The sequence below is a fragment of the Loxodonta africana genome, chromosome 3 (genome assembly GCF_030014295.1).
Source record: "Loxodonta africana isolate mLoxAfr1 chromosome 3, mLoxAfr1.hap2, whole genome shotgun sequence".
Classification (NCBI taxonomy): domain Eukaryota; kingdom Metazoa; phylum Chordata; class Mammalia; order Proboscidea; family Elephantidae; genus Loxodonta; species Loxodonta africana.
In genome coordinates, this window is record NC_087344.1 from 22992925 (window position 1) to 23017711 (window position 24787).

The following is a 24787-nucleotide window of genomic DNA, read 5'->3' on the forward strand; positions in this document are numbered from 1 at the left end:
CTAGTACTGCACTAGCCTAACTGGTTTCCCTACTTCAATTCTTGCCCCTCTCTACAACCCATTCTCCACTCAGCAGCCGTTTAAAAAAGATCATGCCACTCCCTAGCTTACAATTCCAAAATTACCTTTCTCATCATTGCCCTTATGATAAATTTCACACATAGAATTCCTAATTTGATCCTGCCTACCTCTGGAACCCCATGTCCTCATTCTAGTCAAGTTGAACTGCTTTATTTGCATTTCCTATGAGACGCCATCTCTTCTTGCCTCTAGACCTTTCTATAAACCTCTGGGCCTGGAAAGGCAGCATTCCACCTTCCTTTTCCCACCTGCACTCCCAAAATGCATTGTGCTTTCACAGCTCTGGAGTGGAACTGGGTGTTTAAATTTCTGCCTCCATCTTGAGACTGAATTCCTGAAGGGGGCAACTGACTCCCCCAGCAGATAGTAGACGCTTAATAAAGAACAAATGAAGGTGGACTTAAGCCTAAAACATGAACAGCAACCCCTATTTCACATAGTGGTTGTAAGGATAAAATGCGTGAAAAAATGCTTAGCTTGCTCAATAAACGTGAGTTGAGATTAAATCTGATTTGTGGCCAATGCAAGATTCCTTAACAAGACATTCCTTATACGCCTGGTAAAACGGGTCCGAAGGCGGGTCCCCAAGGAGTACACCCCGCCCCCCTCGGCGTCCAAACGCTGAGTAGGGGCGGTCTCAGATCCCCCGCTGTCCCTCCAAGGTGACTGCTTCACCAAAAATGGACGCTCCTCTAACGCGAACGCTTAAGGTCTGTTCCAGAAATTTTCGGCTGTGCAGCGAGTACACGGTCACGACAGAAAAGACTGCGCTATCCCAGAGATAGCAGTCTGTGGTCACAAGGACCGTTTTTGGAACAGGAAAGAAGGGAGGCCTTCTTTCCACAAGGGGCTAAGGTGTCGGGCTCCCTGCCAAGCCCCGCGTCAGCCTGGCTAATCCCGGCCCAGGCATTTGGCCATGCCTTTCCTTTGGCCGGGGCACAACCTTTGCCGTGGGGCCGGCTCGCCCAGGGTGCAGCCTAGTTAAAATCAAGTATTCTCCGTCCCTTTCTCTGGTACACTGGGGTTCTCGTGGTGACTCTAGTTCCGGTCTCTATGGCGGCGGCTGAGGCAGGAACGGTTGTGGAGATCGGTTATCCGCCTAGGAGCCAATGAGAGTGGAAGAATGAGAAAGTCTTAGCCAATAGAGGCCGCGAACTGGGGGGAGGGGTCAAGTGGTGAGATTGACAACAATGTGGACCAGTGAACGGCGTTTAGGGCGAGTGGATCGTCGGGCTTATCCCGCCTGTCCCGCCATTATCGCTAGTTCGATCAGTAGCGGGAGGAGAGCCGACCTGAGAGATCTCTGAGCGGGCCCAACGCTGCCGCTGGCCTAGTTACCATCGCACCCCGGCAGGAGCCGCAGCTGCCGCAGCCGGCCCTGGTCACCATCACCGCAACCATGAGCAGCGAGGCCGAGATCCAGCAGCCGCCCGCCGCCCCTTCCGCCGCCCCTGCTCTTAGCGCTGCGGACTCCAAGCCCGGCACCACGGGCAGCGGCGCAGGAAGCGGCGGCCCAGGCGGCCTCACACCGGTGGCGCCTGCTGGCGGTGACGAAGTCATCGGTGAGGGCCGAATGGGGACGAGGGTGGGGCCGTGGGCGAAGCCTGGCTGCGGAACCGTTACCCGAAGCGGGGCTGGGCAGGCGAGTGCGGCTGCCCCTCCCCCACGCCCCCTTTCGCGCACTCACGGGAGCTGGGCAGTGTGTCCGGGCGCCGCGCGCCCTGCCTCCTGCGCTGCCTCCGGCGCCCCCTATGGGCCTGCGCTCCGCGGCCGCGTGGGTGGCTGGGCCTGCTCACCGCCAGTCCGCCTTCTGAGCCCCCGGCCGCAGGCTGTCGTTCCTCTTTTCCTCGCTACGCTCTCTCCTACGCAGGCCGGAGGAGGCTCGGCCGCGTTCCTCCTCTCTCACTGCTCTGCAGCCGCGCCCACTCGCGCTGTCTTCGCGCAGACCCATTTTGGCCCGCCCCCCAGGCCTGCCCCTGGTGTGCCCCACTGTTCCCATTTCACCCACGTGTACCGTTAAGGCGTCGTTGTGCTGAAAGCACGGCCCACGAAATGTACTTTGAAGAGGAAGGGCTGTCAGGTAGCCGCCTGGGCGGCTGGGAAGCATGTGAGGGACCGGATTCTGAAGCGTGGCAGTTTTCAAAAAGGCTGCCTGGTAATGGTCGGTTTTTTTTTCCCCCCCACAGCCACGAAGGTTCAGGAAACAGTAAAATGCTTCAATGTAGGAAGCGGAGATGGTTTTGTCAACAGGTGAGATGACCCTCAACGAAGCCCCTATCCTGTCTCTCCCATGTTTTCTCAATCTGTAGGCTTTGTGTCGCTTGGGATTTGCTTAAGAATGTCTAGCATAATCTGAAAGGTGACTGATCCCGTTGGTGTATTGTTAGTGTGATTTTTTGTTTTGCTTGATGACTGACAGGATTTGTGAATCCAGAGATGTTTCTTTGTCTTTCAGGTAAATACTAATCTAAAACTAACTTCAAAGGCTTAATTAGGGCACAAGGCAATTTAAAAGGCAAGCGGAATAAACGAGCTGTACCTTAGTAGTTAAGGCAAACTGAAGTAGTACCTCAAGCACATGAGGTTTTTTTGTCATCTTTATAGTAAGGTTATACTGCCCCTGTTTAACGTTTCAATATATATTGATTACGGAAGAACTGGGATAAAATTTGCACTAGGATGCTTTGACAAGAAGGGTTACTTTTATTTGTTCGTAGAATAATATTTGGAAGAAAATGGCACTTTTTTTTCTTGCTTGATCTTTGTTTTTCTTTTTGGTTCCAAAATCATAATAGTTAAATCAACTTGTATTAAACGTTTGGTTGTAGCTTAGTAGCTACAAGTGGTACTGGGTTGTAGCTTAGTAGAGTGATCTTGTTGTTAGGTTCCAACTCTTAGTGACCCCATGTAGAAAAGAACAGAATACTACCCGGTCCTGTGCCATCCTCACAGACTTTGTTATACTTGAACCCGTTGTTGCAGCCATCGTGTCACTCATCTCATTGAGTGTCTTCCTCTTTTTCTCCTACCCTCTACCAAGCATGACGTCCTTCTCTAGAGACTGCTCCCTCCTGATAACATGTCGAAAGCACATGAGACAAAGTATCCCCATCTTCGCTTCTAGGGAGTGTTGTGGCTGTACTTCTTCCAAGACAGATCTGTTCATTTTTCTGGCAGTCCATCCTATATTCAATATTCTTCACCAACACCATAATTCAAAGGTGTCAGTTCTTACTTGGTCTTGCTTATTCATTGTTCAGCTTTTGCATGCATATAAGGTGATTGAAAAATACCATGTCTTGGGTCAGATGAACCTTAGTCTTCAAAGTCACATCTTTGCTTTTTAACACTTTCAAGAGGTCTTTTGCAGCAGATTTGTCCAATGCAATGCACTGTTTGATTTCTTGACTGCAGCTTCCATGGGAATTGATAGTGGATACAAGTAAAATGAAATTCTCGATAATTTCTATCTTTTCTCTGTTTATTATGATGCTGCTTATTGGCCCAGTTGTGAGGATTTTTGTTTTATGTTGAGTTGTAAACTGCACTGAAGGCTGAGGTCTTTGATCTTCATCAGGAAGTACTTCAAGCCATCTTCACTTTCAGCAAGCAAGGTTGTGTCATCAGCACATTAATGCATAATAAAGGTGGTTAATAAGTCTTTTTCTAATCCTGATGCCACATTCTTCTTCATATAGTCCAGTTTCTTGGATTATTTGCTCAGCATACAAATTGAACAAGTAAGGTGAAAGGATACAACCCTGATGCACACCTTTGTTGATTTTACACTGCACAGCATCCCCTTATTCTGTTTAAACAACTGCCTCTTGGTCTGTGTACAGATTGCTAATGAGTACAATTAAGTGTTCTAGGATCCCCGTCCTTTGCAATGTTATCCATAATTTGTCACAATCCACACAGTTGAATGTCTTTGCATGGTCAAAACACCGAGGTAAACATCTGCCTGGTATTGTCTGCTTTCTGCCAAGAGCCATTTGACATCAGCAGTGATATCCCTTGTTCCATGTCCTCTTCTGAATCCAGCTTGAACTCCTGGCAGTTACCTGTAGATGTACTGCTGCAACCGCTTTTGAATGATTTCAACAAAATTTTACTTGTGTGTGATATTAATGATATTGTTTGATAATTTCTCCATTATGTGTGAACACCTTTTTTTGGAGTAGGCACAGATATGGATCTCTTCCAATCGGTTGGCCAGGAAGCTGCCTTCCAAATTTCTTGTCATAGATGAGCAAGCACCTCCAATGCTGCATCCATTTGTTGAAACATCTCAGTTGGTATTCTTCATTTCTTGGAGCCTTGATTTTTGCCAGTGCCTTCAGTGCAGCTGGGACCTCTTCCTTCAGTACCATCTGTTCTTGATCGTCTATTACCTCCTAACATAGTTGAATGTCGACCAGTTCTTTTTGGTACAGTGACTGTGTATTCCTTCCATCTTTTGATGCTTCCTGCATTGTTCCGTATTTTTCCCATAGAATCCTTCAGTATTGCAACTTGAGTGTTTAATTATTTCTTCAGTTCCTTCAGCTTGAGAAATGCTGGGCATGTTCTTCCCTTTTTGATTTTCTAACTCCAGGCTTTTGCACATTTCGTAATGATACTTAGTCTTTTTGAGCCGCCCTTTGAAATCTTCTGTTCAGCTCTTTTACTTCGTTATTCCTTTCGTTTTAGCTGCTCTACATCCGAGAGCAAGTTTCAGAGTCTCTTCTGACAGCCATTTTGGTCTTTTCTTTCTTTTTAACGATCTCTTTCTTCATGTACGATGTCGGATGTCATTCCACAAATCATCTGGTCTTCAGTCATTAGTGTTCATCAGATCTATTTTTGAGATGGTCTCTAAACTCAGGGAGGATATACTCAAAGTTGTACTTTGGCTCTCGTGGACTTGTTCTAATTTTCTTCAGCTCGACTTGAACTTGCATATGAGCAGTTGACGGTCTGTTCTGCAGTCAGCCCCTGGCCTTGTTTTGACTGAGGATATTGAGCTTTTCTGTCATCTCTTTCCACAGATGTAGTTGATTTGATACCTGTTTATTCTGTCTGGCAAGATCCACTTGTATAGTTTATGTTGTTGAAAAAAGGTATTTGCAGTGAAGAAGTAGTTGGTCTTGGAAAATTCTGTCACGCGACTTCCAGCGTCATTTCTGTCACCAAGACTGTATTTTCCTGCTGTTGATCCTAATTTGTTTCCGACTTTCACATTCCAATTATTAGTGATTATCAGTGCATCTTGATTGTGTTTGATTAATTTCATACTGCAGAAGTTGGTAAAAATCTTCAAGCATGGTCTTAGTTCATGATAAATTAATACATTGTTCTTGGATTTGAAGGCAAAGCTACAAACTACTACTGTAAAATTTCTCAAAATTTTTTTAACAATAGTGTCGGGAACTTGCAGTTACTCACAATGCTGTCTGTGGATCTCCCTTATGAGCCGGGCATCATTTTCAAGATGGCTTCCAAGGCTAGTAATGTAGTTACCTGGGTGTCAAGCATACATGTATGATAATAGGAATCTTGGCCATACAGGTATGATACTTAATGTCAGCTCACCATTTTGTTTCATATAGCTCTACTTTAAAAGGTGCTAAACAGCTGGATGTTTAAAAGAAAACGTAAGAGTAAGTAACACAGAATATGAATTGGCAGTGAATGTACCGCAGGAAACCAAATGGGCAAAATCAAACAAAAACGGACATAATTGATGAAAAACCATTCACATAGCCAGCCATAAGGTACTGAAGAAATACGCAAAGCAAAAGAGATTACAGGCATTTGGTGGTTTGTTTTCCACATTTGCGATTGTGGGGAAATAATTCTTGCACAATCTTTACAGATTTTCCATTTGTTACTACATTGTCTTCCTGACAGTCCAGAAGGTACATTTTCTTATTAGTTTTTCGATATAAGTTAAACTAGTGAGGTGGGACGGGAATTGGTGCTTATATGTGGTTGATTTACTGACCTTTTTTTAGCTCTCTGAATTTATTAGTGTTTCAGTATTTCCATCTTGATTCTCCTAATTAGCCTGACTTTTAAACTAGTGGCTTTCAAAATTAAGCGTATCTTGGAAAGATGTTAAAAAAACCAAATTTCCAAATTCCTCCAGATCTTCAACCCTTGATCCAGTGTAACTTTAAGTATTAACCTTAAGTGATGAATGTAGAATTGCAAGTTTGAAACCAGAGTCATAGTAGTCATCCCAGACACTGCAGCACATGTCTATCTGTCTCTGTCTTTCTCTCTTATCTCTCTCTCTCTCTCTCATACCCACATACACACCAGGAGAACCTGGCCAGTCTAACAGTCATCCCATTGTATGATTACATATTGAATCAACTTAAAAAAAGAAAAAAAAAAAAACCAAACCCATTGCCATTGAGTCGATTCCAATTCATTGTGACTCTGTAGGACAGAGTAGAACTACTCTATAAGGTTTCCAAGGAGTGGTGGTAGATTCGAACTGCCGACATTTTGGTTAGCAGCCGAATTTGTAACCTCTGTGCCACCAGGGCTCCACTGAACGAACTGGTAGTTTCCAAAACTGTATATTTAAGACATACATTTTTCTTGATCATGACAAACATCCCTGTATTTAATTGAAGTCAAATTTTACAGTATCTTGGTCAAAAGTCTCAGTATCATTATAATGACCGGTTCAGAAACAATGGACATTTAACCAGTTAGTTTTTTACAAAATTGTTAACATTAAGACAGTCCAAATGGATTTTCAAAAGCCAGCATGCGTTTAATTTGCCCTGGAGGATGACCAGTCAGGTTGATTACTAGCTCACTAGCTCAACAGAGATATTCAAGGAATGCTATCTTACGGAATAAATGTGATGTGTAAATAACTACCTTTATAAATATATTGGGTATAAATGGTTTACTTAAAATATCATCTGTGTCCATTTAACAAACTGCTGTAAAACAGAAGCCACACGCCACAATTTTAAATGCAGTCAAAAACTACAATCTAGCTACAGAAAAGACTGCAAATCTGTCACCTCTGATGTGCGTACCAGCAACAGCGTATCATATTTTGTCAGGTCTTTTCAGTAGCCTCATGCTTGTGAAAGTTCGGTAATGAAAAAGGAAGACAGAAGAATCAATGTACTCGAACTGTGGTGTTGACAAAAAATATTGAATTTACTGTGGACTGCCAGAAGAAAAAAAAAAATCAGCCTTAAAAGAAATACAACCAGAATATTCCTTAAAAACGAGATGGCAAGACTTAACTCACAACTTTGGACACCTTACTAGAAAAGGACATCCTATTTGGTAAAATAGAGGGTCAGCAAAAACAAGGGAAAAAGTCGCAATGAGATGGATTGACACGATAGCCACAGCAATGGACTCAAACGTACCAATGATCATGAAGGTGGCACAGGACCAGGCAACTTTTCATTCTGTTACGCATAAGGTTGCCATGAATCGGAGCTGACTTACAGCAACTAACAATGATAATTTTTACAACTTTGTTAGAATTATGTCTTCAAAGGGTGAAACATTTTCCTCTGATATTTTTATTGCATAAAAGGTGCTAAATAAGGGCATTTTGTTGTCAGTTGCTGTCAAGTAAGCTGTGATGCATGGTGACCTTATGTATAACAATTAAAAATTGCTGAGTCCTGTGCCATCTTCATGTTGCATGTTTGACTCCATCAATTGATGGTTTCTTCATTTTCATTGGTGGTCTTCTTTCAGACATGATGTCTTTTTCTAGTGACTGGTCTTATCCTGATGGTGCGTCCAAAGTAAGCGTGTCAGAGTCTTGCCATCCTCACTTTTAAGGAACCTTCTCGTATTTCTCGCAAGACTGATTTATTCGTTCTTCTGGCAGTCCACAGAATATTCCATATTTTTCACCAGCATCACAATTCGAATGCATCAATTCTTTTTTCAGTATCCAGCTTTCACATGCATATGAAGCAATCAAAAAGAACAGAGCTTGTGTCATCAGGGTGACCTCTTTGTTTCAAAGTTTTAAACATTGAAGAGGTCTTTTGTAGCAATATCCCTTTGTTCTTTTCAAGCAGTTGCCTCTTGATCCATGTACAGATTCCACCTGAGCACAAGAAAATGTCTGGAATTCCCGTTTGTAACGTTATCCATAATTTGTTGTGATCCACACAGGTGAGCTGGCGAAATGGACACAAAAAGAGAGAGTGGAGGGAGAGAGCGGGCTGTCTCATTAGGGGGAGAGTAATTGGGAGTGTGTAGCAAGGTGTATATGGGTTTTTGTGTGAGAGACTGACTTGATTTGTAAACTTTCACTTAAAGCACAATAAAAATTATTTAAAAAAAAACACACAACAGGTAAATATCATCTTGGTATTCTCTCCTTTCAGCCAGATCCATATGATACCAACAATACCCCTCGTTCGACATCCTCTTCTGAATCCAGCTTGAATTTCTGGCAGTTCCTGTTGCATAACTGCAGTAATTTTTTTTTTTTAATATATATAATTTTTATTGTGCTTTAAGTGTTGCAGTCATTTTTTAATTATCTTGGACAAAATTTTGCTAGGGTTTGATACTAATGATATTGTTTGGTAATTTCCGCATCCCATTTTGATAGCTGTTCTTTGGAATGGGACACAGATATGTATTTCCTTCAGTTGGTTGACTCAGTGTATGTCTTCCAGATTTGACGTGGATGATGAGTTAAGTGCTTCCAGCATTACATTGTTGAAGCATCTTAGTTAGTAGTTCCTCAGTTCCTGGGGCTTTGTTTTTCACCAGTGCCTTCAGTGCAGCTTCAATTTCTTCCTTTAGCACCAGCAGTTCTTGATCATATGCTACCTTCTGAAATGGTTGAACATCAGCCAGTTTTTTTTGGTATGGTGATTCTGTGTATTCCTTCCATCTTCTTTTGATGCTTCGTGCGTCATTAAATTTTTTGCCCATAGAATTCTTTAGTAGTTTTTTATTTCAATGCAACTTGAGTGTTGAATTTTCTCTTCTGTACTTCAGCTTGAAAAATGCTAATTGTGTCCTCCCCTTTTGGTTTTCTAACTCTAGGTATTTGAACTTCTCATTATAATACTTTAGTCTTCTCTTTTGCTTCCTTGTAATACTGTACCTTGTCTTCTCAAGCTCCTCTTTTGAAATCTGTTCAGCTCTTTTACTTCATCATTTCTTCTGTTAGTTTTAGCTACTCTGCACTTTAGAGCAAGTTTGAGAGTCTCTTCTGATACCCAATTTGTTCTTTTCCTTCTTTCCTGTGTTGCCAGTGCTGTGCTGGAAGATGAGCCTCCTAGGTTGGAAGGTACTCAAAATACGACCAGGGAAAAGCTGCCTCCTCAAATTAGAGTCAATTTTAAAGATGCGGTTGAAGTAACGCCTCCAGGATATCCATTAGTAATCGCAACATGGAATGTACAGAGTATGAATGTAGGAAAATTGGAAGTCGTCAAAAATGAAATGGAATCCATCAATGTTGATATCCTAGGCATTAGTGAGCTGGAATGGGCTGGTAGTGGCCATTTTGAATCTGGTAGTCATATGGTCTACTATTCTGGATACAACACATTGAAGAGGAACGGTGTTGGATTCATCATCAAAAAGATTATTTCAAGGTCTATTCTGAACTACAACGCTGTCAATGATAGGCTAATATCCATACGCCTACAAGGAAAACCAGTTAATACTACTATTATTCAGATTTATGCACCAACCGCTAATGCCACAGATGAAGAAATTGAAGACTTTTACAAACTGCTGCAGTCTGAAATTGATCAAACATGCAAGAAAGATGCATTGCTAATTACTGGTGACTGGAATGCAAAAGTTGGAGAAAAAGAAGAAAAACCAGTAGCTGGAAAATTTGGTCTTGGTGATAGAGATGAAGCTGGAGATCGCATGATAGAATTCTGTAAGACCAATGACTTATTCATCGGAAATACTTTTTTTCAACAACATAAGCGACGACTATACACCTGGGCATCACCAGATGGACTACGTAGGGATCAAATCGCCTACCTCTGTGGAAAGATTCGATGGAAATGTTTAATGTCATCAGTTAAGACAAGGCCAGGGGCCAGCTGTGGAACAGATCATCGATTGCTCATGTGCAAGTTTGGTTTAATGCTAAAGAGAATCAAAGCAAATCCACAACGGCCAAAGTACGACCCTGGGCGCATCCCGCCTGAATTGACACCATCTCAAGAATAGATTTGGCCCACTGAACGCTAATAACTGAAGACCAGAAGAGATGTGGGAAGACATCAAGGATGTCATACATGAAGAAGGTAAAAGGTCATTTAAAAGACAAGAAAGAAGGAAACGGGCATAGAAATTTTAAAATAGCAAAACCTTTGTCTTTTAGTGGTTGGGGGTGGGAGGGAGGAGGAAAAGAGAACACAGGCTTAGAGGACACTGAGAACCTGTTATTGGTGATGGAAAAATTTGGGAACAGATAAGAGTGGTGGTTGAACAACACGGTGAACATAATTCACTGAACTGTACATGTCAAGATTGTTGAAATGGCAAATGTTTTGTTACATATATACTTAATTACAATAAATTTTTTTTTAATTTTTGGCTTTAATTAGACTATGTAATCTAGGAATTCTGACAAATTCATTGAGTTATTCCTTTGTGTGTTGTGTCCGCAAAAGAGAATTGGGTTATATGGCTGAAGGAGTTTATTACCCTTCCCCCCCCAAAATTATTATTTTATTATGAAAAAGCTTCATCTAAAGCTATTGAAGTAAGACATAATTAGAAGGATGCCATGGGGGTTAGTAGTTCAGAGTTTGAGTCTGCTTTTTAAATCCATAAAGATTTTTATCTTTTTCCTCCAGCTGTTGAGAATTTACCCACATTCTCCAAACATACGAAAGGATATCACAAATAAGTAACAGTTTTTCACTGGGACATGCATCATTTATAGTGACCTGAATAGGAATACTTTTATGTTCTCCAAATTACTAAAAGAGTTGAAATCATTCTTTTGGGGTGAGCAAAGAATTTAGGGCCAAGGGAATCAAATAGGGCAGAGGTCACAAATTGGTGACCTAATAGCTAAATCTCTCTTGTTCGGCCTTTGTTAAGATTTCAGAAATTTGAATTCAACATTTAAAGCTTAGGAGATACATCAAAAATAACTAGATTATCATCTTTTTAAATCTGAACTTCAGTTGGCGCTGGGCTTTCACTTTTATATAAATTCAAAATCATCTGGTTGTAAGTATTATTACCACCTTTAGAAGGAGCAGACATTGTTTTACTTACCACCGTTTGTGTCAGGCTTGGTTTTCTCCGTGTAGAGCAGCAGAATATAGTGGAAAGAGTAAACTTGACTGCAGAAGAATGGGAGAAGGGCTGATTTGTAATATATCGGATAATACTGTTGGAATATTCTAGACCTGTGCTGTCTAATATAGTCATTAGCCAAATGTGGCTATTCAGCACTTGAAATTTGGCTAGTGCTGCTGAGGAAACTGAATTTTTTCATTTTAAAACCAATAGTCAGTTCAGTTGTTTTATGTTTTCTAAGTGTAAGATACACATCATATTTTGAAGACAGTATGTAAAAAAGAAATGCAAAACACTTCAATTTTTTATGTTGATTGTACATGTTGAAATGATAGTGTTTTGGGTTAAATGTACTACTAAAATTAGTTTCACTTGTTTTTACTTTTTTTTAACATGGCTATTAGAAAACAACCTTATATCTTTAGCTTATGTTATATTTCTGTTAGGAGACCTGGTTGCACAATGGTTAAACATTCTGATGCTAACCGAAAGGTTGGCAGTTTTAACCCACCCAGTAACCTGCTTCTCTAAAGATTACAGAAGCGTAGAAAACCCTGTTGGGCAGCTCTGCTACCCACATGGGGTCACTATGAGTGGGAGATAGACTCCACGGCACCCAACAACATATTTCATTTGGACAGCAGTGTCCTAGAGGGCAGTGTTTCAAGTGGCAGCAGTATAGGTGAGCTTAGGTTTGGTAATTGTGTGCCTCTGGGATAAAGAACTCAATTAAGCCTGTGCAAATGAGGTGGAAATCCAAAGGCCACGCCCTGACAACAAGCCTCTGGAAAGGAGTGGGGCACAATGTGTTCAGTTTAGCATAGGAATTGATTCATGTGTATGCATTGATTCAGGCTCCGGTAACTATAAGAGACCCTGGACCTTGGAACTTCTTGGGGTGGAGGTGGACAGTTTCCTGGAGTGGCAAGAACATCTATGCACAGGAGACCATGGCATATCCCTGGGGATAATGGAAGTCAGATATGGTGCTGTGGCCTCTCCCAGACCCTTGCCTGCTCCATTTCTCTGCTTGTATCATTTCTGGTTACAATAGATTGTTAACTGTAAGTATAGGTAATGGTCTCCATAAGTCGTGGGAGCTATTATAGGGAATTAACAAACCCACAGGAGCTGGCAGGACAGAGTCCTAACTTGTGAAGACCGCAGTTCTTGATGGCTGGTGGCCAGGGAAAGCCTGCATAGGCGGCCGATGAAAAAGGGGAGTCCTAGCTTGTGACCTATCCCAAGGGAGCGGGGTGGGGGAGGGGGAAGCTGACTAGTATGAAGTTCTGCAGACTTGTGATTCCATTGCTTGTACCAGGTGACCTAGCTCTGGGTGGCTGGAGATGGGAGCGTGACTTAACTCCAGGTGGTTAGAATCAGACAAAAAGTGCCATGAAAGTGGCTAGGGACGATTAGAGATGTGGGAAGGTGAAGCCTGGGTCCACTTCCACATGAGAATTGAATTTATGGTGACCCTTGCTACTCAGTGGTAAAGGTGAGGTTTGCCCACCTTGCCCCTTTAGTAGTATCACAGTGTGACATCCACTAGATATAAAAAAAAAATGCAAATGAGATAATTGGCAGATAATTAACCAGGTACTTTTTTAAGTACTTCATGTATAAATCAGGGCTTCAGACTGGAACGGAACCAAAAAGACTCTGAAATTTTTGCTGGAGCGAAACAGAAATCTGATTTGAAAATTTTTTCTGAACCTGAACTGAAATGAACCATTATTTTTTGACTCTGCTACTTTTGGTTCAACAACAGTCTTTAAGTTATAAGCAAGACCATTGGACCATTTATGTTTGATTTACATCTGGTGCCCATGAATGCCAAATGCTTCTCTGGCACATAGCTGGTAAGGGCATAGTTGATTGTTTCAGCAAGCTATAGGTGATGACTGCTCTTACAAGAGGAGATTCACAGGCCAGTCAAAATTCACTATTTCTGCTCCGTGCTTGACCTGACATCTCTCACAGTAACACAAGCTGTGCCTATGGAAGATGTGAAAAACACTCAGCAATTGAGAACACTGGTAGTCAGAAATCTGAAAGAGCTGATCAAGCTGCATTGAGTTCTGAACAGAGTTGCACGTGAATGGAAATTTGTCAGGTGAGTGCAAATGTTTTAAACATACGTAATTCACATTTTTAAAGCGTGATACTTAAATTCAAGAAGTAGAAAATAAGAGTAATTTTTTGATGATCCAATTGTAGTCAATCTCGATTTAAATGCACTGTTACATTTCATACTTAATGTGTAAATTTGATATTTCACAAATTGAAATGTTAGCAAATGTCAGCTATTGGGAAAATGAATGTTTCAGTTGAGCTATATCAATATTTCACTGAAAACAACTTGATGTAATCATTATGAAGTGAAATTTTTCTTCAAAAGGTGCTGGTTAAATGTTAATTTAAGAATGTTGTAAAGTGGAACTTCAAATAGAAGAAATTGTCAAACCTTGTGCATATAAAATCAAAGTTATTCCGGTTTTTCTAATATACTGACAATACGTGGCTAGAAACATTTTAATACATAGTGGCTTTAATTCATTTCTACAGGTGTATTTATGCATTCTCTTTTTGTAGATCAAAGTCTAAAGACTTGTTTATACTATAATATAAATAGTGACTATAAAATATGCTCTAATGTTAATATTATTTCTTATCCCTTGAATTCTAGTATGGGATGAACCAGAGAAAATCCATGTTGAGAATTTTTAAAGTATGAAAAGATTGAAAATAAAAGCATGTGTAAAATTGCAACACAGATATGGTTGGAGACCATGCAGCAAATTTAGAGAGGCAGCAGAAGCATCACCATTATGCAGTGCAAGCAAGAAGACAAAGGTTGAAGAAAATGTCAGAAGTGTTCCAAATAGGCAACAAAAAGCATAGATGAATTTGTTGTACCAGAATGCATTCAGGTGAAATTAGATAAACGGTTGTCGATGCATATGTTGAGTTAATGTTTGTTCATTTGAGTTAACTGAATATTTAGGATTCTGTAAAATTTTAAATCCAGTTATTGCTTCAATTGGTCAAAAATTTTCAGTCAACTCAGAGAATATTAGGGAAATGATACCTCACTTGCCCTTAAAACTTAGCTCCAAAATTAGTAATAATCTAGAAAAATGAATGTTCTCTTCGAAAGTTGATGTTGCCGATACATTGAGTTAGTCAGTTCTAGGAATTAACGCTCAATTCCCACAAGATGGTAGGGTACATTTGTTGACACTGGGAATGAAAGACACAGATCCATAAATAATAAACTACCAAATTTTAGAGAAGTACATTGATTTACAACAGATTTATTCTGTAACCATGAAAAATGGCTCTAATACAATTGAATTTATTGATTTGCTCAGAAATGATAGTGAAATCAAATGGCAAGTGTCAGGGCAAAATGACAGTTTTGAAGACTGATTTAGTGCACTCTGACTTGGCAGACATTAACCATTGCAGAATGTGGTGAAAGTGACAAGGTTTACAAGAAAAGGTTGGTGTAAAGTGCTGCGCACACACTTCAATTAGTTATTAAAGACACAATAAAGAATGCTGTACTGGAAGGATTTTTGGGAGAATGTCATGAACTCATACAAATAATTTTGTATTCCGACATTGCCTACCAAATTTTTAGGAAATAAACCTGTACTGGATTGCTCAAGAAGATGGAACAGTATATACACCATGTTAGATACCTTATCAAAAAAAAAAAAAAAACTACCAACTGATAACAACCCTATAGGGCAGAGTAGAACTGCCCCATAGGGTTTCCAAGGAGAGCGGCTGGTGGATTTGAACTTCCAGCCTTTTGGTTAGCAGTCAAGCTCTTAACCACTGCGCCACCAGGGATCCAGAAACCTTACTAGGATGGAAAAATCTCTGCAGTGTGTTAGCTGAGAATAATATGAAGTATTATTTTTCTAATGACAAATGGGCATATTTCAGATTAATTTTGGAAACTTTAAAACCTTTAAAGAAAGTTACAGTAAGATTTCAAAGTGAACAGTTTAACTATGAGTGATGTTTTTGGGATGTGGTTGGAAACTAACCTAAAATTAAGAACTCTTCTTAATACATTTGGAAAGACATTGAAAAATTTAATGTCAGAGGAAAAGTTATTGAAAATGATAGCATATTAGGAACAGTTTAGATTCTCGTTATCAAATTCTAATTAGTTCTGAACTTAAGGTAAAGGCCATATTACTGTTAAAAATGATAGAAAACCTGAAAAGGAGCAATACTGAAAGTGTAACAAAGAAAAGCAATTCAGGAAATACTCTCATTTCAAATGATGTTGATGAGATGGAATTATTTCCCAAAATGAAAGGGAAAAAAAGTTTACTTGCGTTCAAACAACTACTGTTAATATTGGCCATATTAAGAAGCTTTGATGGTATACAAAGAGTTGAGAGAAAAAAAAAAGTATTGAATTTTGGAACAAAAACCATTCACAATATCCCCAGTTACATGAAATTGCTATGGTAGTTTTGGGTACACCAGCAATTCACGTCAGTGTTGAGAGAGCTTTCTCAGGTTTGAAATTCATCTTTCAAGACAACCAAACCAAAAAATATGTTGCAGTTGAGTCGATTACAACTCATAATGACCCTATAGGACAGGGTCGAACTGCCTCGTAGGGTTTCCAAGGAGCAGCTGGTGGATTTGAACCATTGACCCTTTGGTTAGTAGCCACAGCTCTCAACCACTCGGATAGTTTAAATGAAAAAAATATTAGAGGACATTCCTTTAATTAGGGGTAATTTATAGTTTATTGCAATGATGTTCTTCTTAATGCACTGTATAACTGTGTGAAATAAATCTATATTTGTAATAAAATGTTTATTTTATGTAATGTTATGACAATTCATCAGCTTAGAACTGGGGTGAGTATTAAAGTATTAAATATTGTGCTTTGTCTTATGTATTGATGTATTAAGTATGATAGTATACTTTGTATTTCTAGTATTTTGTAAATAAATTCTTAACCATTTTAGGTGACTTTTAAGTGTTAGTGAAATGTCAACTGCATCAAAATTGTTTGTTTTGAGTGTATTTTATAGAATTAAGTTGAGAATTTTCTACTAAAGTATTTCAGATCTTCCATTTAATATTCATACAGTATGTTAGGAATGTTTTTTATCACAGTACTATTATTTTTAAAGTGACTGTTGCGCAGTGAATTCTAGTATATTTTAAAAATAGAATTTAAAAATAATGTATATTGTATTTTCCATTGTGTTGAAATGTTTTGAGACAGTGATTAAAACTGAACATTATTGTCCCTTTAGATTTAATTATTAATGAATGTATAGAAAGAAATAGTTTAATATTGCTGTTTTCAAAACCAGTTACAAAATTTTGAGATGAACAAAATTCAGGTTAATATAAAAATGTAATATTTGCAGTATAAGGAATGAATTTGGTAGTCATATTTATTCAGATGAAATTGTGCCAGGTAACCATTTGCAGAATGTAACTTTGAGATCAAAGAGTAAAAAACAGGTTCAGGTACGGTGGAAGAAGGGAAGGAGGAACAGAACCAAATTTTTTAAATTTTGGTGAACCAGAGAAGAAAAAATTAAGTTTGAAGCCCTGGTATAAATTCGTTGAGCCCTTGCAAAAAATCAATAGTAAGTGCTGTTACCTCATTTTACAGATAAGGAAACTTGCCCAAGGTTACATAATTAATAGTGGTATAGCCACAGGAGCGATGGTTAAACACTAGGCTGCTAACCAGAAAGTTGGCAGTTTGAATGTATCCAGCAGCTCTGCGGGAGAAAGACCTGGTGATTCGTTCCCCTAAAGATTACAGCCTAGGATACCCTCTGGGACAGTTTTCTGTCACATGGGGTTGCTCCCAGAAAAAAAACAGCCCAGTGCTGTGGAGTCGATTCGGACTCATAGCGACCCCATAGGACAACGTAAAACTGCCCTGTACAGTTTCCAAGGAGTGCCTGGTAGATTCGAACTGCCTACCCTTTGGTTAGCAGCCGTAGTGCTTAACTACTACACCACCAGGGTTTCCATGGGGTTGCTATGAGTCAGAATTGACTCGACGGCACCCAACAACAGCAAAGTGGGTTAGCTAGAATTTGAACCTAGGCTCTTTGGCTCCAGTAATGGAACTCAAGCTCTGTGCTGTCTGCACATCTCACCTCACTCTCCTTTTAGTTATAAATGGATATTATGGCACTAGTTTCTTAGGCCACAGAAGAGCTAGAGGTACCTCAAGAGTGCATCGGCCCTTTTTCCCTTCGATAGAATTAGCAAAATTTAGTATGACAGTGTACATAATATTCAGGTGTATAACAACATGAAGAAAACCATATTTGATAATTCAGCTACTGCATTGGATTGAATGGTGGCCTGCTAGATTGAAATCCTTGAGGATTCAGCCACGTTGCTGGCACTTAGCACAATGCCTAGCTAGTTAGCAGAGTCAGTAGCTCTATTAAAGGGCTGGATGAGGCCTTTGACTTGGTATCCTTTCTAGGCTCAGCGATTTGTGGAGGATTGGAGGAAGAACTAAAGATGTAGTAAAATTAGGGGGAAAAAAGTGACAATAATTATAATTTTATTTGAATAGTTGCCTGTAGATGCATTCTTAGTTTGTAATCACTCAACATCAGTGTATCTGCACTGCACCCTTTGCTTCCATTAAGTTGTAAACCCCATGAGGATGTGTAATACTGATTTTGCCCATCATGTGTCCCCAGTGCCTAAAAGTGAATGTCAGCTTCCATTTTTCCTTACTGTAAGCAGGACTGTATTCTGGGACCATTCTCTCCCTAGTTTCACCTACCTCATACCTTCCTCACTATTAAACCCTTTCTTGGTCTGAATTACAACAGTCTTCTTACCTATGGCAAACTTCTGGTAGTTGAGTTTACATCACGATTACAGTATAACTCCGTAAAGGTGGATTTACATAACAATTAGAATGTAAACTCCTAAAGGTAAGGATTTATGTCTTAGTTTACTGGTTTGTTCCCAGTCAGTGCCTAGAACTGAAACCAAACCAAACACTGCTGTCAAGCTGATTTTGACTCATACTCTATAGGAGAGTAGAATTGCACCACAGGGTTTCCAAGGCTGTAATCTTCAGGGAAGCAGGTCACAGATCTTTCCTCCCATGGAGCGGCCGGATTCAAACTGCCAACATTTCTGTTAGCAGCCAAGCACTTAATCATTGCACTGTGAAGACTCTGTCTTGCAGGTAGTAGACACCCAATAAATAATAAACTGAGCGCTTACCATCTCTGCTGAGTGCTGAACGAGGCACAGTTTCTGTTCTTAATGACTTCAATAGGGAAGAATTCATAAACTAGTCTTCCCCATCCATATCCTCAACCCTCATGGTATGGTAAACAGAGTATGCCTCTCGGTTATCAGAATATATACCACAAAAGCCAGGGTAGTTCCATTCCTTCCCCCATTACATTAGTAACTGTCAGGCTGAGTTCTCTAGAGAGGCAAAACCTGTAAACTAGAGAAAGGTGTGTCGAAGAAATGGCTCCTGTGGTTATAGAGGCTGGAAGGTCCCAGGTCCATGGGTCAGGCTGGGGGCTTTCCCTGAAATGTAGCCACGGGGTGGTGAACCCAATATCAGCAGGTCAGACAGCAGGGTTCTTGCTTACAGGCTGCGGAGAACAAAGAATCCTAAGAATGACAGGAAAGCTGCAGCACAAGTCCCAAGAACTGGATGCCAGGCAAACGAGCCAGCTGCAGGATCCACAGCAAGTAAAAATCCTCAAGCCTTGCCAGAAAATATTGGATGCAGACTATACCCACAAGGAAACTCCCTTTCAACTGATTGGCTACTCAACAGCAGATCCCATCAAGCCTGTGATCATATGATATCAAATCTTAGAGAAGTCATATCATGTGACTGCCAAACTACATCATAACTGTCAAACCAGTTGGAATAATGGCCTAGACAAGTTGACACGCAATATTAACAATCACAGTCCACCCCTTGTCAACTTGGCACCTGTACAGATTTCCTTAAACCATATATAATCTGAGTAAAGACAAATAAATATAAAGTCATACTTGCACTAACATGATACCAAAACACACAAAAAACTAGCCCTGATTACATCTTATAAGTGAAGACAAAAATATTTGATGCACACAAGGCAGAAATAATTACAGCTCTCATTTCTGCAACTGGTGACGTGGTTGTAACATTTAGGGCTACCTTTTGTGTGTGTGTGTGTGTGTGTGTGTGCTTTCAGTGAAAGTTTACAAATCAAGTCAGTCTCACACAAAAACTTACATACACCTTGCTACACACTCCAATTGCTCTTCTAATGAGACAGCCCGCTCCCTCCCTCCACTCTTCATGTCCGTTTCACCAGCTTCTAACCCCCTCTATCCTCTCATCTCCCCTCCAGGCAGGAGATGACAACATAGTCTCAAGTGTCCACCTGATCCAAGAAGCTCACTCCACCAGCATCCGTCTCCATTACATCCTCCAGCCCAATCCCTGTCTGAAGAGTTGGCTTTGGGAATGGTTCCTGTCCTGAGCCAACAGAAGGTCTGGGGACCATGACCACCGGGGTCCTTCTAGTCTCAGTCAGACCATTAAATCGTATCTTTTTATGAGAATTTGGCGCCTGCATCCCACTGCCCTCCTGCCCCCTCAGGGGTTCTCTGTTGTGTTCCCTGTTAGGGCAGTCATTGGTTCTAGCCGAGCACCATCTAGTTCTGGTCTCAGGCTGAGGTACCCTCTGGTTTATGTGTCCCTTTCTGTCTCTTGGGTTCGTAATTACCTTGTGTCCTTGGTGTTCTTCATTCTCCGTTGATCCAGGTGGGTTGAGACCAACTGATACATCTTAGATGGCCGCTTGCTAGTGTTTAGGACCCCAGACGCCACTCTCCAAAGTGGGATGCAGAATGTTTCCTTAATAGATTTTATTATGCCAATTGACTTATATGTCCCCTGGAACTATGGTCCCCAAAACCCCACCTCTGCTATGCTAGCCTTTGAAGCATTCAGTTTATTCCGGAAACTTCTTTGCTTTTGGCTTAGTCCAGTTGTGCTGACCTCGACTGTATCGTGTTGTCTTTCCCATCACCTAAAGTAGTACTACTATCTAATTAGTGGACACCCCTTTCCCACCCTCCTACCTCCCCCCTTTCGTAACCATCAAAGAATATTTTCTTCTCTGTTTAAACTATTTTTTGAGTTCTTAGAATAGTGGTCTTATACAATATTTGTCCTTTTGCAAATGACTAATTTCACTCAGCATAATGCTTTCCAGATTCCTCCATGTTATGAAATGTTTCGCAGATTCATCACTGTATGGATGGGTAGTATTCCACTGTATGAATATACCATAATTTATCCACTCATCCATCGATGGGCACCTTGGTTGCTTCCATCTTTTTGCTATTGTAAACAGTGCTGCAGTGAACATGGGTGTGTATATATCTGTTCATGTAAAGGCTCTTATTTCTCTAGAATATATTCCAAGGAGTGGGATTGCTGAATGGTATGGTAGTTCTATTTCTAACTTTTTAAGGAAGCGCCAAATCAATTTCCAAAGTGGCTGTACCATTTTACACTCTCACCAGCAGTGTATAAGTGTTCTAATCTTTCCACAGCCTCTTCAGCATTTATTATTTTGTGTTTTTTGGATTAATGCCAACCTCATTGGAGTGAGATGGAAACTCATTGTAGTTTGGTTTGCATTTCTCTAATGGCTAATGATGGTGAGCATTTCCTCAAGTATCTGTTAGCTACCTGAATGTCTTCTTTAGTGAAGCATCTGTTCATACCTTTTGCCCACTTTTTAATTGGGTTATTTGTCTTTTTGTAGTCAAGTTTTTGCAGTATCATGTAGATTTTAGAGATCAGGCGCTGATCGGAAATGTCATAGCTAAAAATTTCTTTCCAGTCTGTAGGTAATCTTTTTACTCTTTTGGTGAAGTCTTTGGTTGAGCATAGGTGTTTGATTTTTAGGAGCTCCCAGTCGTCTAGTTTTTCTTCTGCATTCTTAGTAATGTGTTGTATACTGTTTTATGCCATATATTAGGGCTCCTGACATTGTCCCTATTTTTTCTTGTATGATCTTTATCGTTTTAGATTTAGAACTACCTTCTTAACACCCATTCTGTATTCCCTTTGCCCTCAACAAGCACCTCAGCTGGTTTTGGTTCTTTGATCCAAACCTTCATTTCTGAAGGTTCTGAGCCATTAGTAGTCATGACGGAATTGGGATGCTGTAGTTTTCCATTGACTTTAATCACAGGACATGGTAGTACAAAGGGACACCCTAAGGGATCTCCTGCATTCCAGATATACTCTTCTTTACCTACATTATGTAATAGCAATCCAATTTCCTCTTGGTAATCAGGATCAATCACACGAGTCAGTATGGTAACTACCCTCCTTGCCTGTTGATCCAGAGGCATAAGGAGCCCAAAGTACCCAGGTGGCATTCTTCCAGCTCAATGGAATCAGCAATGTGTCTCTAGGCGGAAGCATTCCTCCCTTTGGAACTAAGACCCCTAGACCTAGAGAGCATAAGGGTACAGGGACAGGAAGCAAAGATCTTCTGAGTGGGTCACTAGGGGTAATGGTGACTGGTGCCACTCTCATTTCCACCCCTTGACTCATGGAGCCATGAATCTTGGCTATGGGAGAAACAACACCTTATACCTCCTGGAGAACATCGCCCCAACCCTGCACCTAGTTGGTGCTGTAATTGTGTCTTCAGGAGGCCATTCCATCATTCTATCAAACCAGCTGCTTCAGGACGATAGGGAACACGGTAAGACCAGTGAATTCCATGAGCATGGCCCCACTGTTGCATTTCATTTGTTGTGAAGTGAGTCCCTTGATCTGAGACAATGCTGTGTGGGATACGATTACGGTAGATAAGGTATTCTGTAAGTCCACAGATGGTTAGTTTTGGCAGAATCATTTCATCCAAGGAAGGCAAATCTATATCCAGGGTAAGTGCCTATTCCAGTAAGAACAAAACCCTGCCCCTCCCGTGATGGAAGCAGTCCAATGTGATCAACCTGCCACCAGGTTGCTGGCTGATCGCCTCAAGGAAAGGTGCCATATTGGAGACTCAGTGTGGGTCTCAGCTGTTGGCAGATTGGGCACTCAGCAGTGGCTGTAGCCAAGTTGCCCTTGGTGAGTGGAAGTCCATGTTGCTGAGCCCATGCATAACTTCCATTCCTGTCACCATGGCCACTTCGTTCATGAGCCCTTTGAGCAATGATTGGAGGATTGGAGTGGCAAGGGAAAGCAGAACACATCACCCTATCCACTTGATTGTTAAAATCCTCCTCTGCTGAGGTGACCCTTTGGTGAGCATTCACATGACACACAAATACCTTCACTTCTTTGGCCCATTCAGAGAGGCCTATTCACATACCTCTTCCCCATACCTCCTTGTCTCCAATTTTCCAATCATGTTCCTTCAAAGTTCCAGACCATCCACCCAAACCATTGGCTACAGCCCATAGATCAGTATACAGTCGAACATCTGGCCATTTCTCCTTCCAGGCAAAGTAAGCAACCAGGTGCACTGCTCAAAGTACTGCCCATTGGGAGGATATCCCTTCACCATTATCCTTCAGGGAGGTCCCAGGAAGGGGCTGTAGTGCCGTTACTGTCCACTTTCGAGTATTGCCTACATACAGAACCATCTGTTAACCAGGCACAAATTTTCTCCTAATCAATTGATCATAAGGAACTCCCCATGAGGCCATAGGTGCAGACTAGGAGATGGCAGGTAATGTGACAGGAGTGGAGATCGTGGGCTTTTGACCCACTTCTTCATGCAACTTGTGCCTTCAGGTCTTGCTCAGGCCCAATCTCCTATATACCATTTCTATTTAATGATGGAGTGCTGCTGGGCACATCCGAATTTATGGCTCTGTGGGTCAGAGAACACCCAGTTCATGATGGGCAGCTCAGGCCTCACGGTGACTTGGTGGCCCTCAGTTAAGTGTTCGGTCTCTACTAAGGCCCAGCAACAAACCAAAGGCTGTTTCTCAAAAGGAGAGTAGTTACCTGCAAATGAAAGCAGGGCTTTGCTCCAGAATCCTGAGTCTGCTATGATTCACCTACAGGAGCCTTTCCAAGACTCCAAACAACATTTCTATCTGCCACTGACACTTCAAGAACCATTGGATCAGCTGGATCATATGGTCCAAGTGACAGAGCCACATGCACAGCAGCTTGAAACTGAAACAGAGCCTTTTCTTGTTCTGGGCCCCACTCAAAACTATAAAAAAAAAAATAAAACCAAACCCACTGCCATTGAGTCAATTCCCACTCAAAGCGACCCTATGGAACAGAGTAGAACTGCCCAATAGAGTTTGCAAGGAGCGCCTGCCGGATTCGAACTGCTGACCTCTTGGTTAGCAGCCGTAGCACTTAACCACTACACCACCAGGGTTTCCACCCAAAACTATAGCAGCTTTTAAATATCACTTGGTAAATAGGCCGGAGTACCACACCAACCCCCATGTATCTGTCAGTTTGTCGTACTGTGGGGGCTTGTGTGTTTCTGTGATGCTGAAAGCTATGCCACCGGTATTCAGATACCAGCAGGGTCACCCATGGAGGACAGGATTCAGCTGACCTTCCAGACTAAGACAGACTAGGAAGAAGGACCCGACAGTCTACTTCTGAAAAGCATTAGCCAGTGAAAACCTTATGAATAGCAGCAGAACACTGTCTGATATAGCACTGGAAGATGAGCCCCCAGGTTGGAAGGCACTCAAAAGATGACTGGGGAAGAGCTAACACCTCAAAGTAGAGTCGACCTTAATGACATGGTCGGAGTAAAACTTTCAGGATCTTCATTTGCTGATGTGGCACGACTCAAAATGAGAAGAAACAGCTGCAAACATCCATTAATAATTGGAACCTGGAACTATGAAGTATGAATCTAGGAAAATTGGAATTTGTCAAAAATGAAATGGAACGCCTAAACATCAATATCCTAGGCATTAGTGAGCTGAAACGGACTGGTATTGGCCATTTTGAATCGGACACTCATATAGTCTACTATGCTGGGAATGACAACTCAAAGAGGAATGGTGTTGCATTCATTGTCAAAAGGAACGTTTCAAGATCTATCCTGAAATACAACACTGTCAGTGATAGGATAATATCCATACGCCTAGAAGGAAGACCAGTTAATACAACTATTATTCAAATTTACACATCAACCACTAGGGCCAGAGATGAAGAAATAGACGATTTTTATCAGCTGCTGCTGTCTGAAATTGATCAAACATGCAGTCAAGATGCATTGATAATTACTGGCGATTGGAATGCAAAAGTTGGAAACAAAGAAGGATCAGTAGTTGGAAAATGTGGCTTTGGGGATAGAAACAATACCAGAGATCGAATGATAGAATTTTGCAAGACCAACGACTT

General features: G+C 41.1%; 1 protein-coding gene across 1 annotated transcript; it reads left to right on the plus strand.

Moving 5' to 3' along the window:
- Positions 1–1325: 1325 nt before the first annotated feature.
- On the plus strand, positions 1326–23680 carry LOC111751511 (craniofacial development protein 2-like). The gene is made up of 4 exons (XM_064280616.1): positions 1326–1643; positions 2268–2331; positions 9339–13480; positions 14054–23680. The coding sequence occupies exons 1-3, from the start codon at positions 1481–1483 to the stop codon at positions 10276–10278; spliced, it is 1167 nt and encodes a 388-aa protein (XP_064136686.1). The 5' UTR covers positions 1326–1480; the 3' UTR covers positions 10279–13480; positions 14054–23680.
- The last annotated feature ends 1107 nt before the right edge of the window (positions 23681–24787 follow it).

Bases quoted from the DNA above. Each gene is read 5' to 3' on its own strand.
- LOC111751511 (XM_064280616.1), top strand. From the start codon at position 1,481: ATGAGCAGCGAGGCCGAGATCCAGCAGCCGCCCGCCGCCCCTTCCGCC. The intron at 1,644-2,267 runs GTGAGGGCCGAA...TCCCCCCCACAG, and splicing joins TGGCGGTGACGAAGTCATCG to CCACGAAGGTTCAGGAAACA. The intron at 2,332-9,338 runs GTGAGATGACCC...CTGTGTTGCCAG, and splicing joins GGAGATGGTTTTGTCAACAG to TGCTGTGCTGGAAGATGAGC.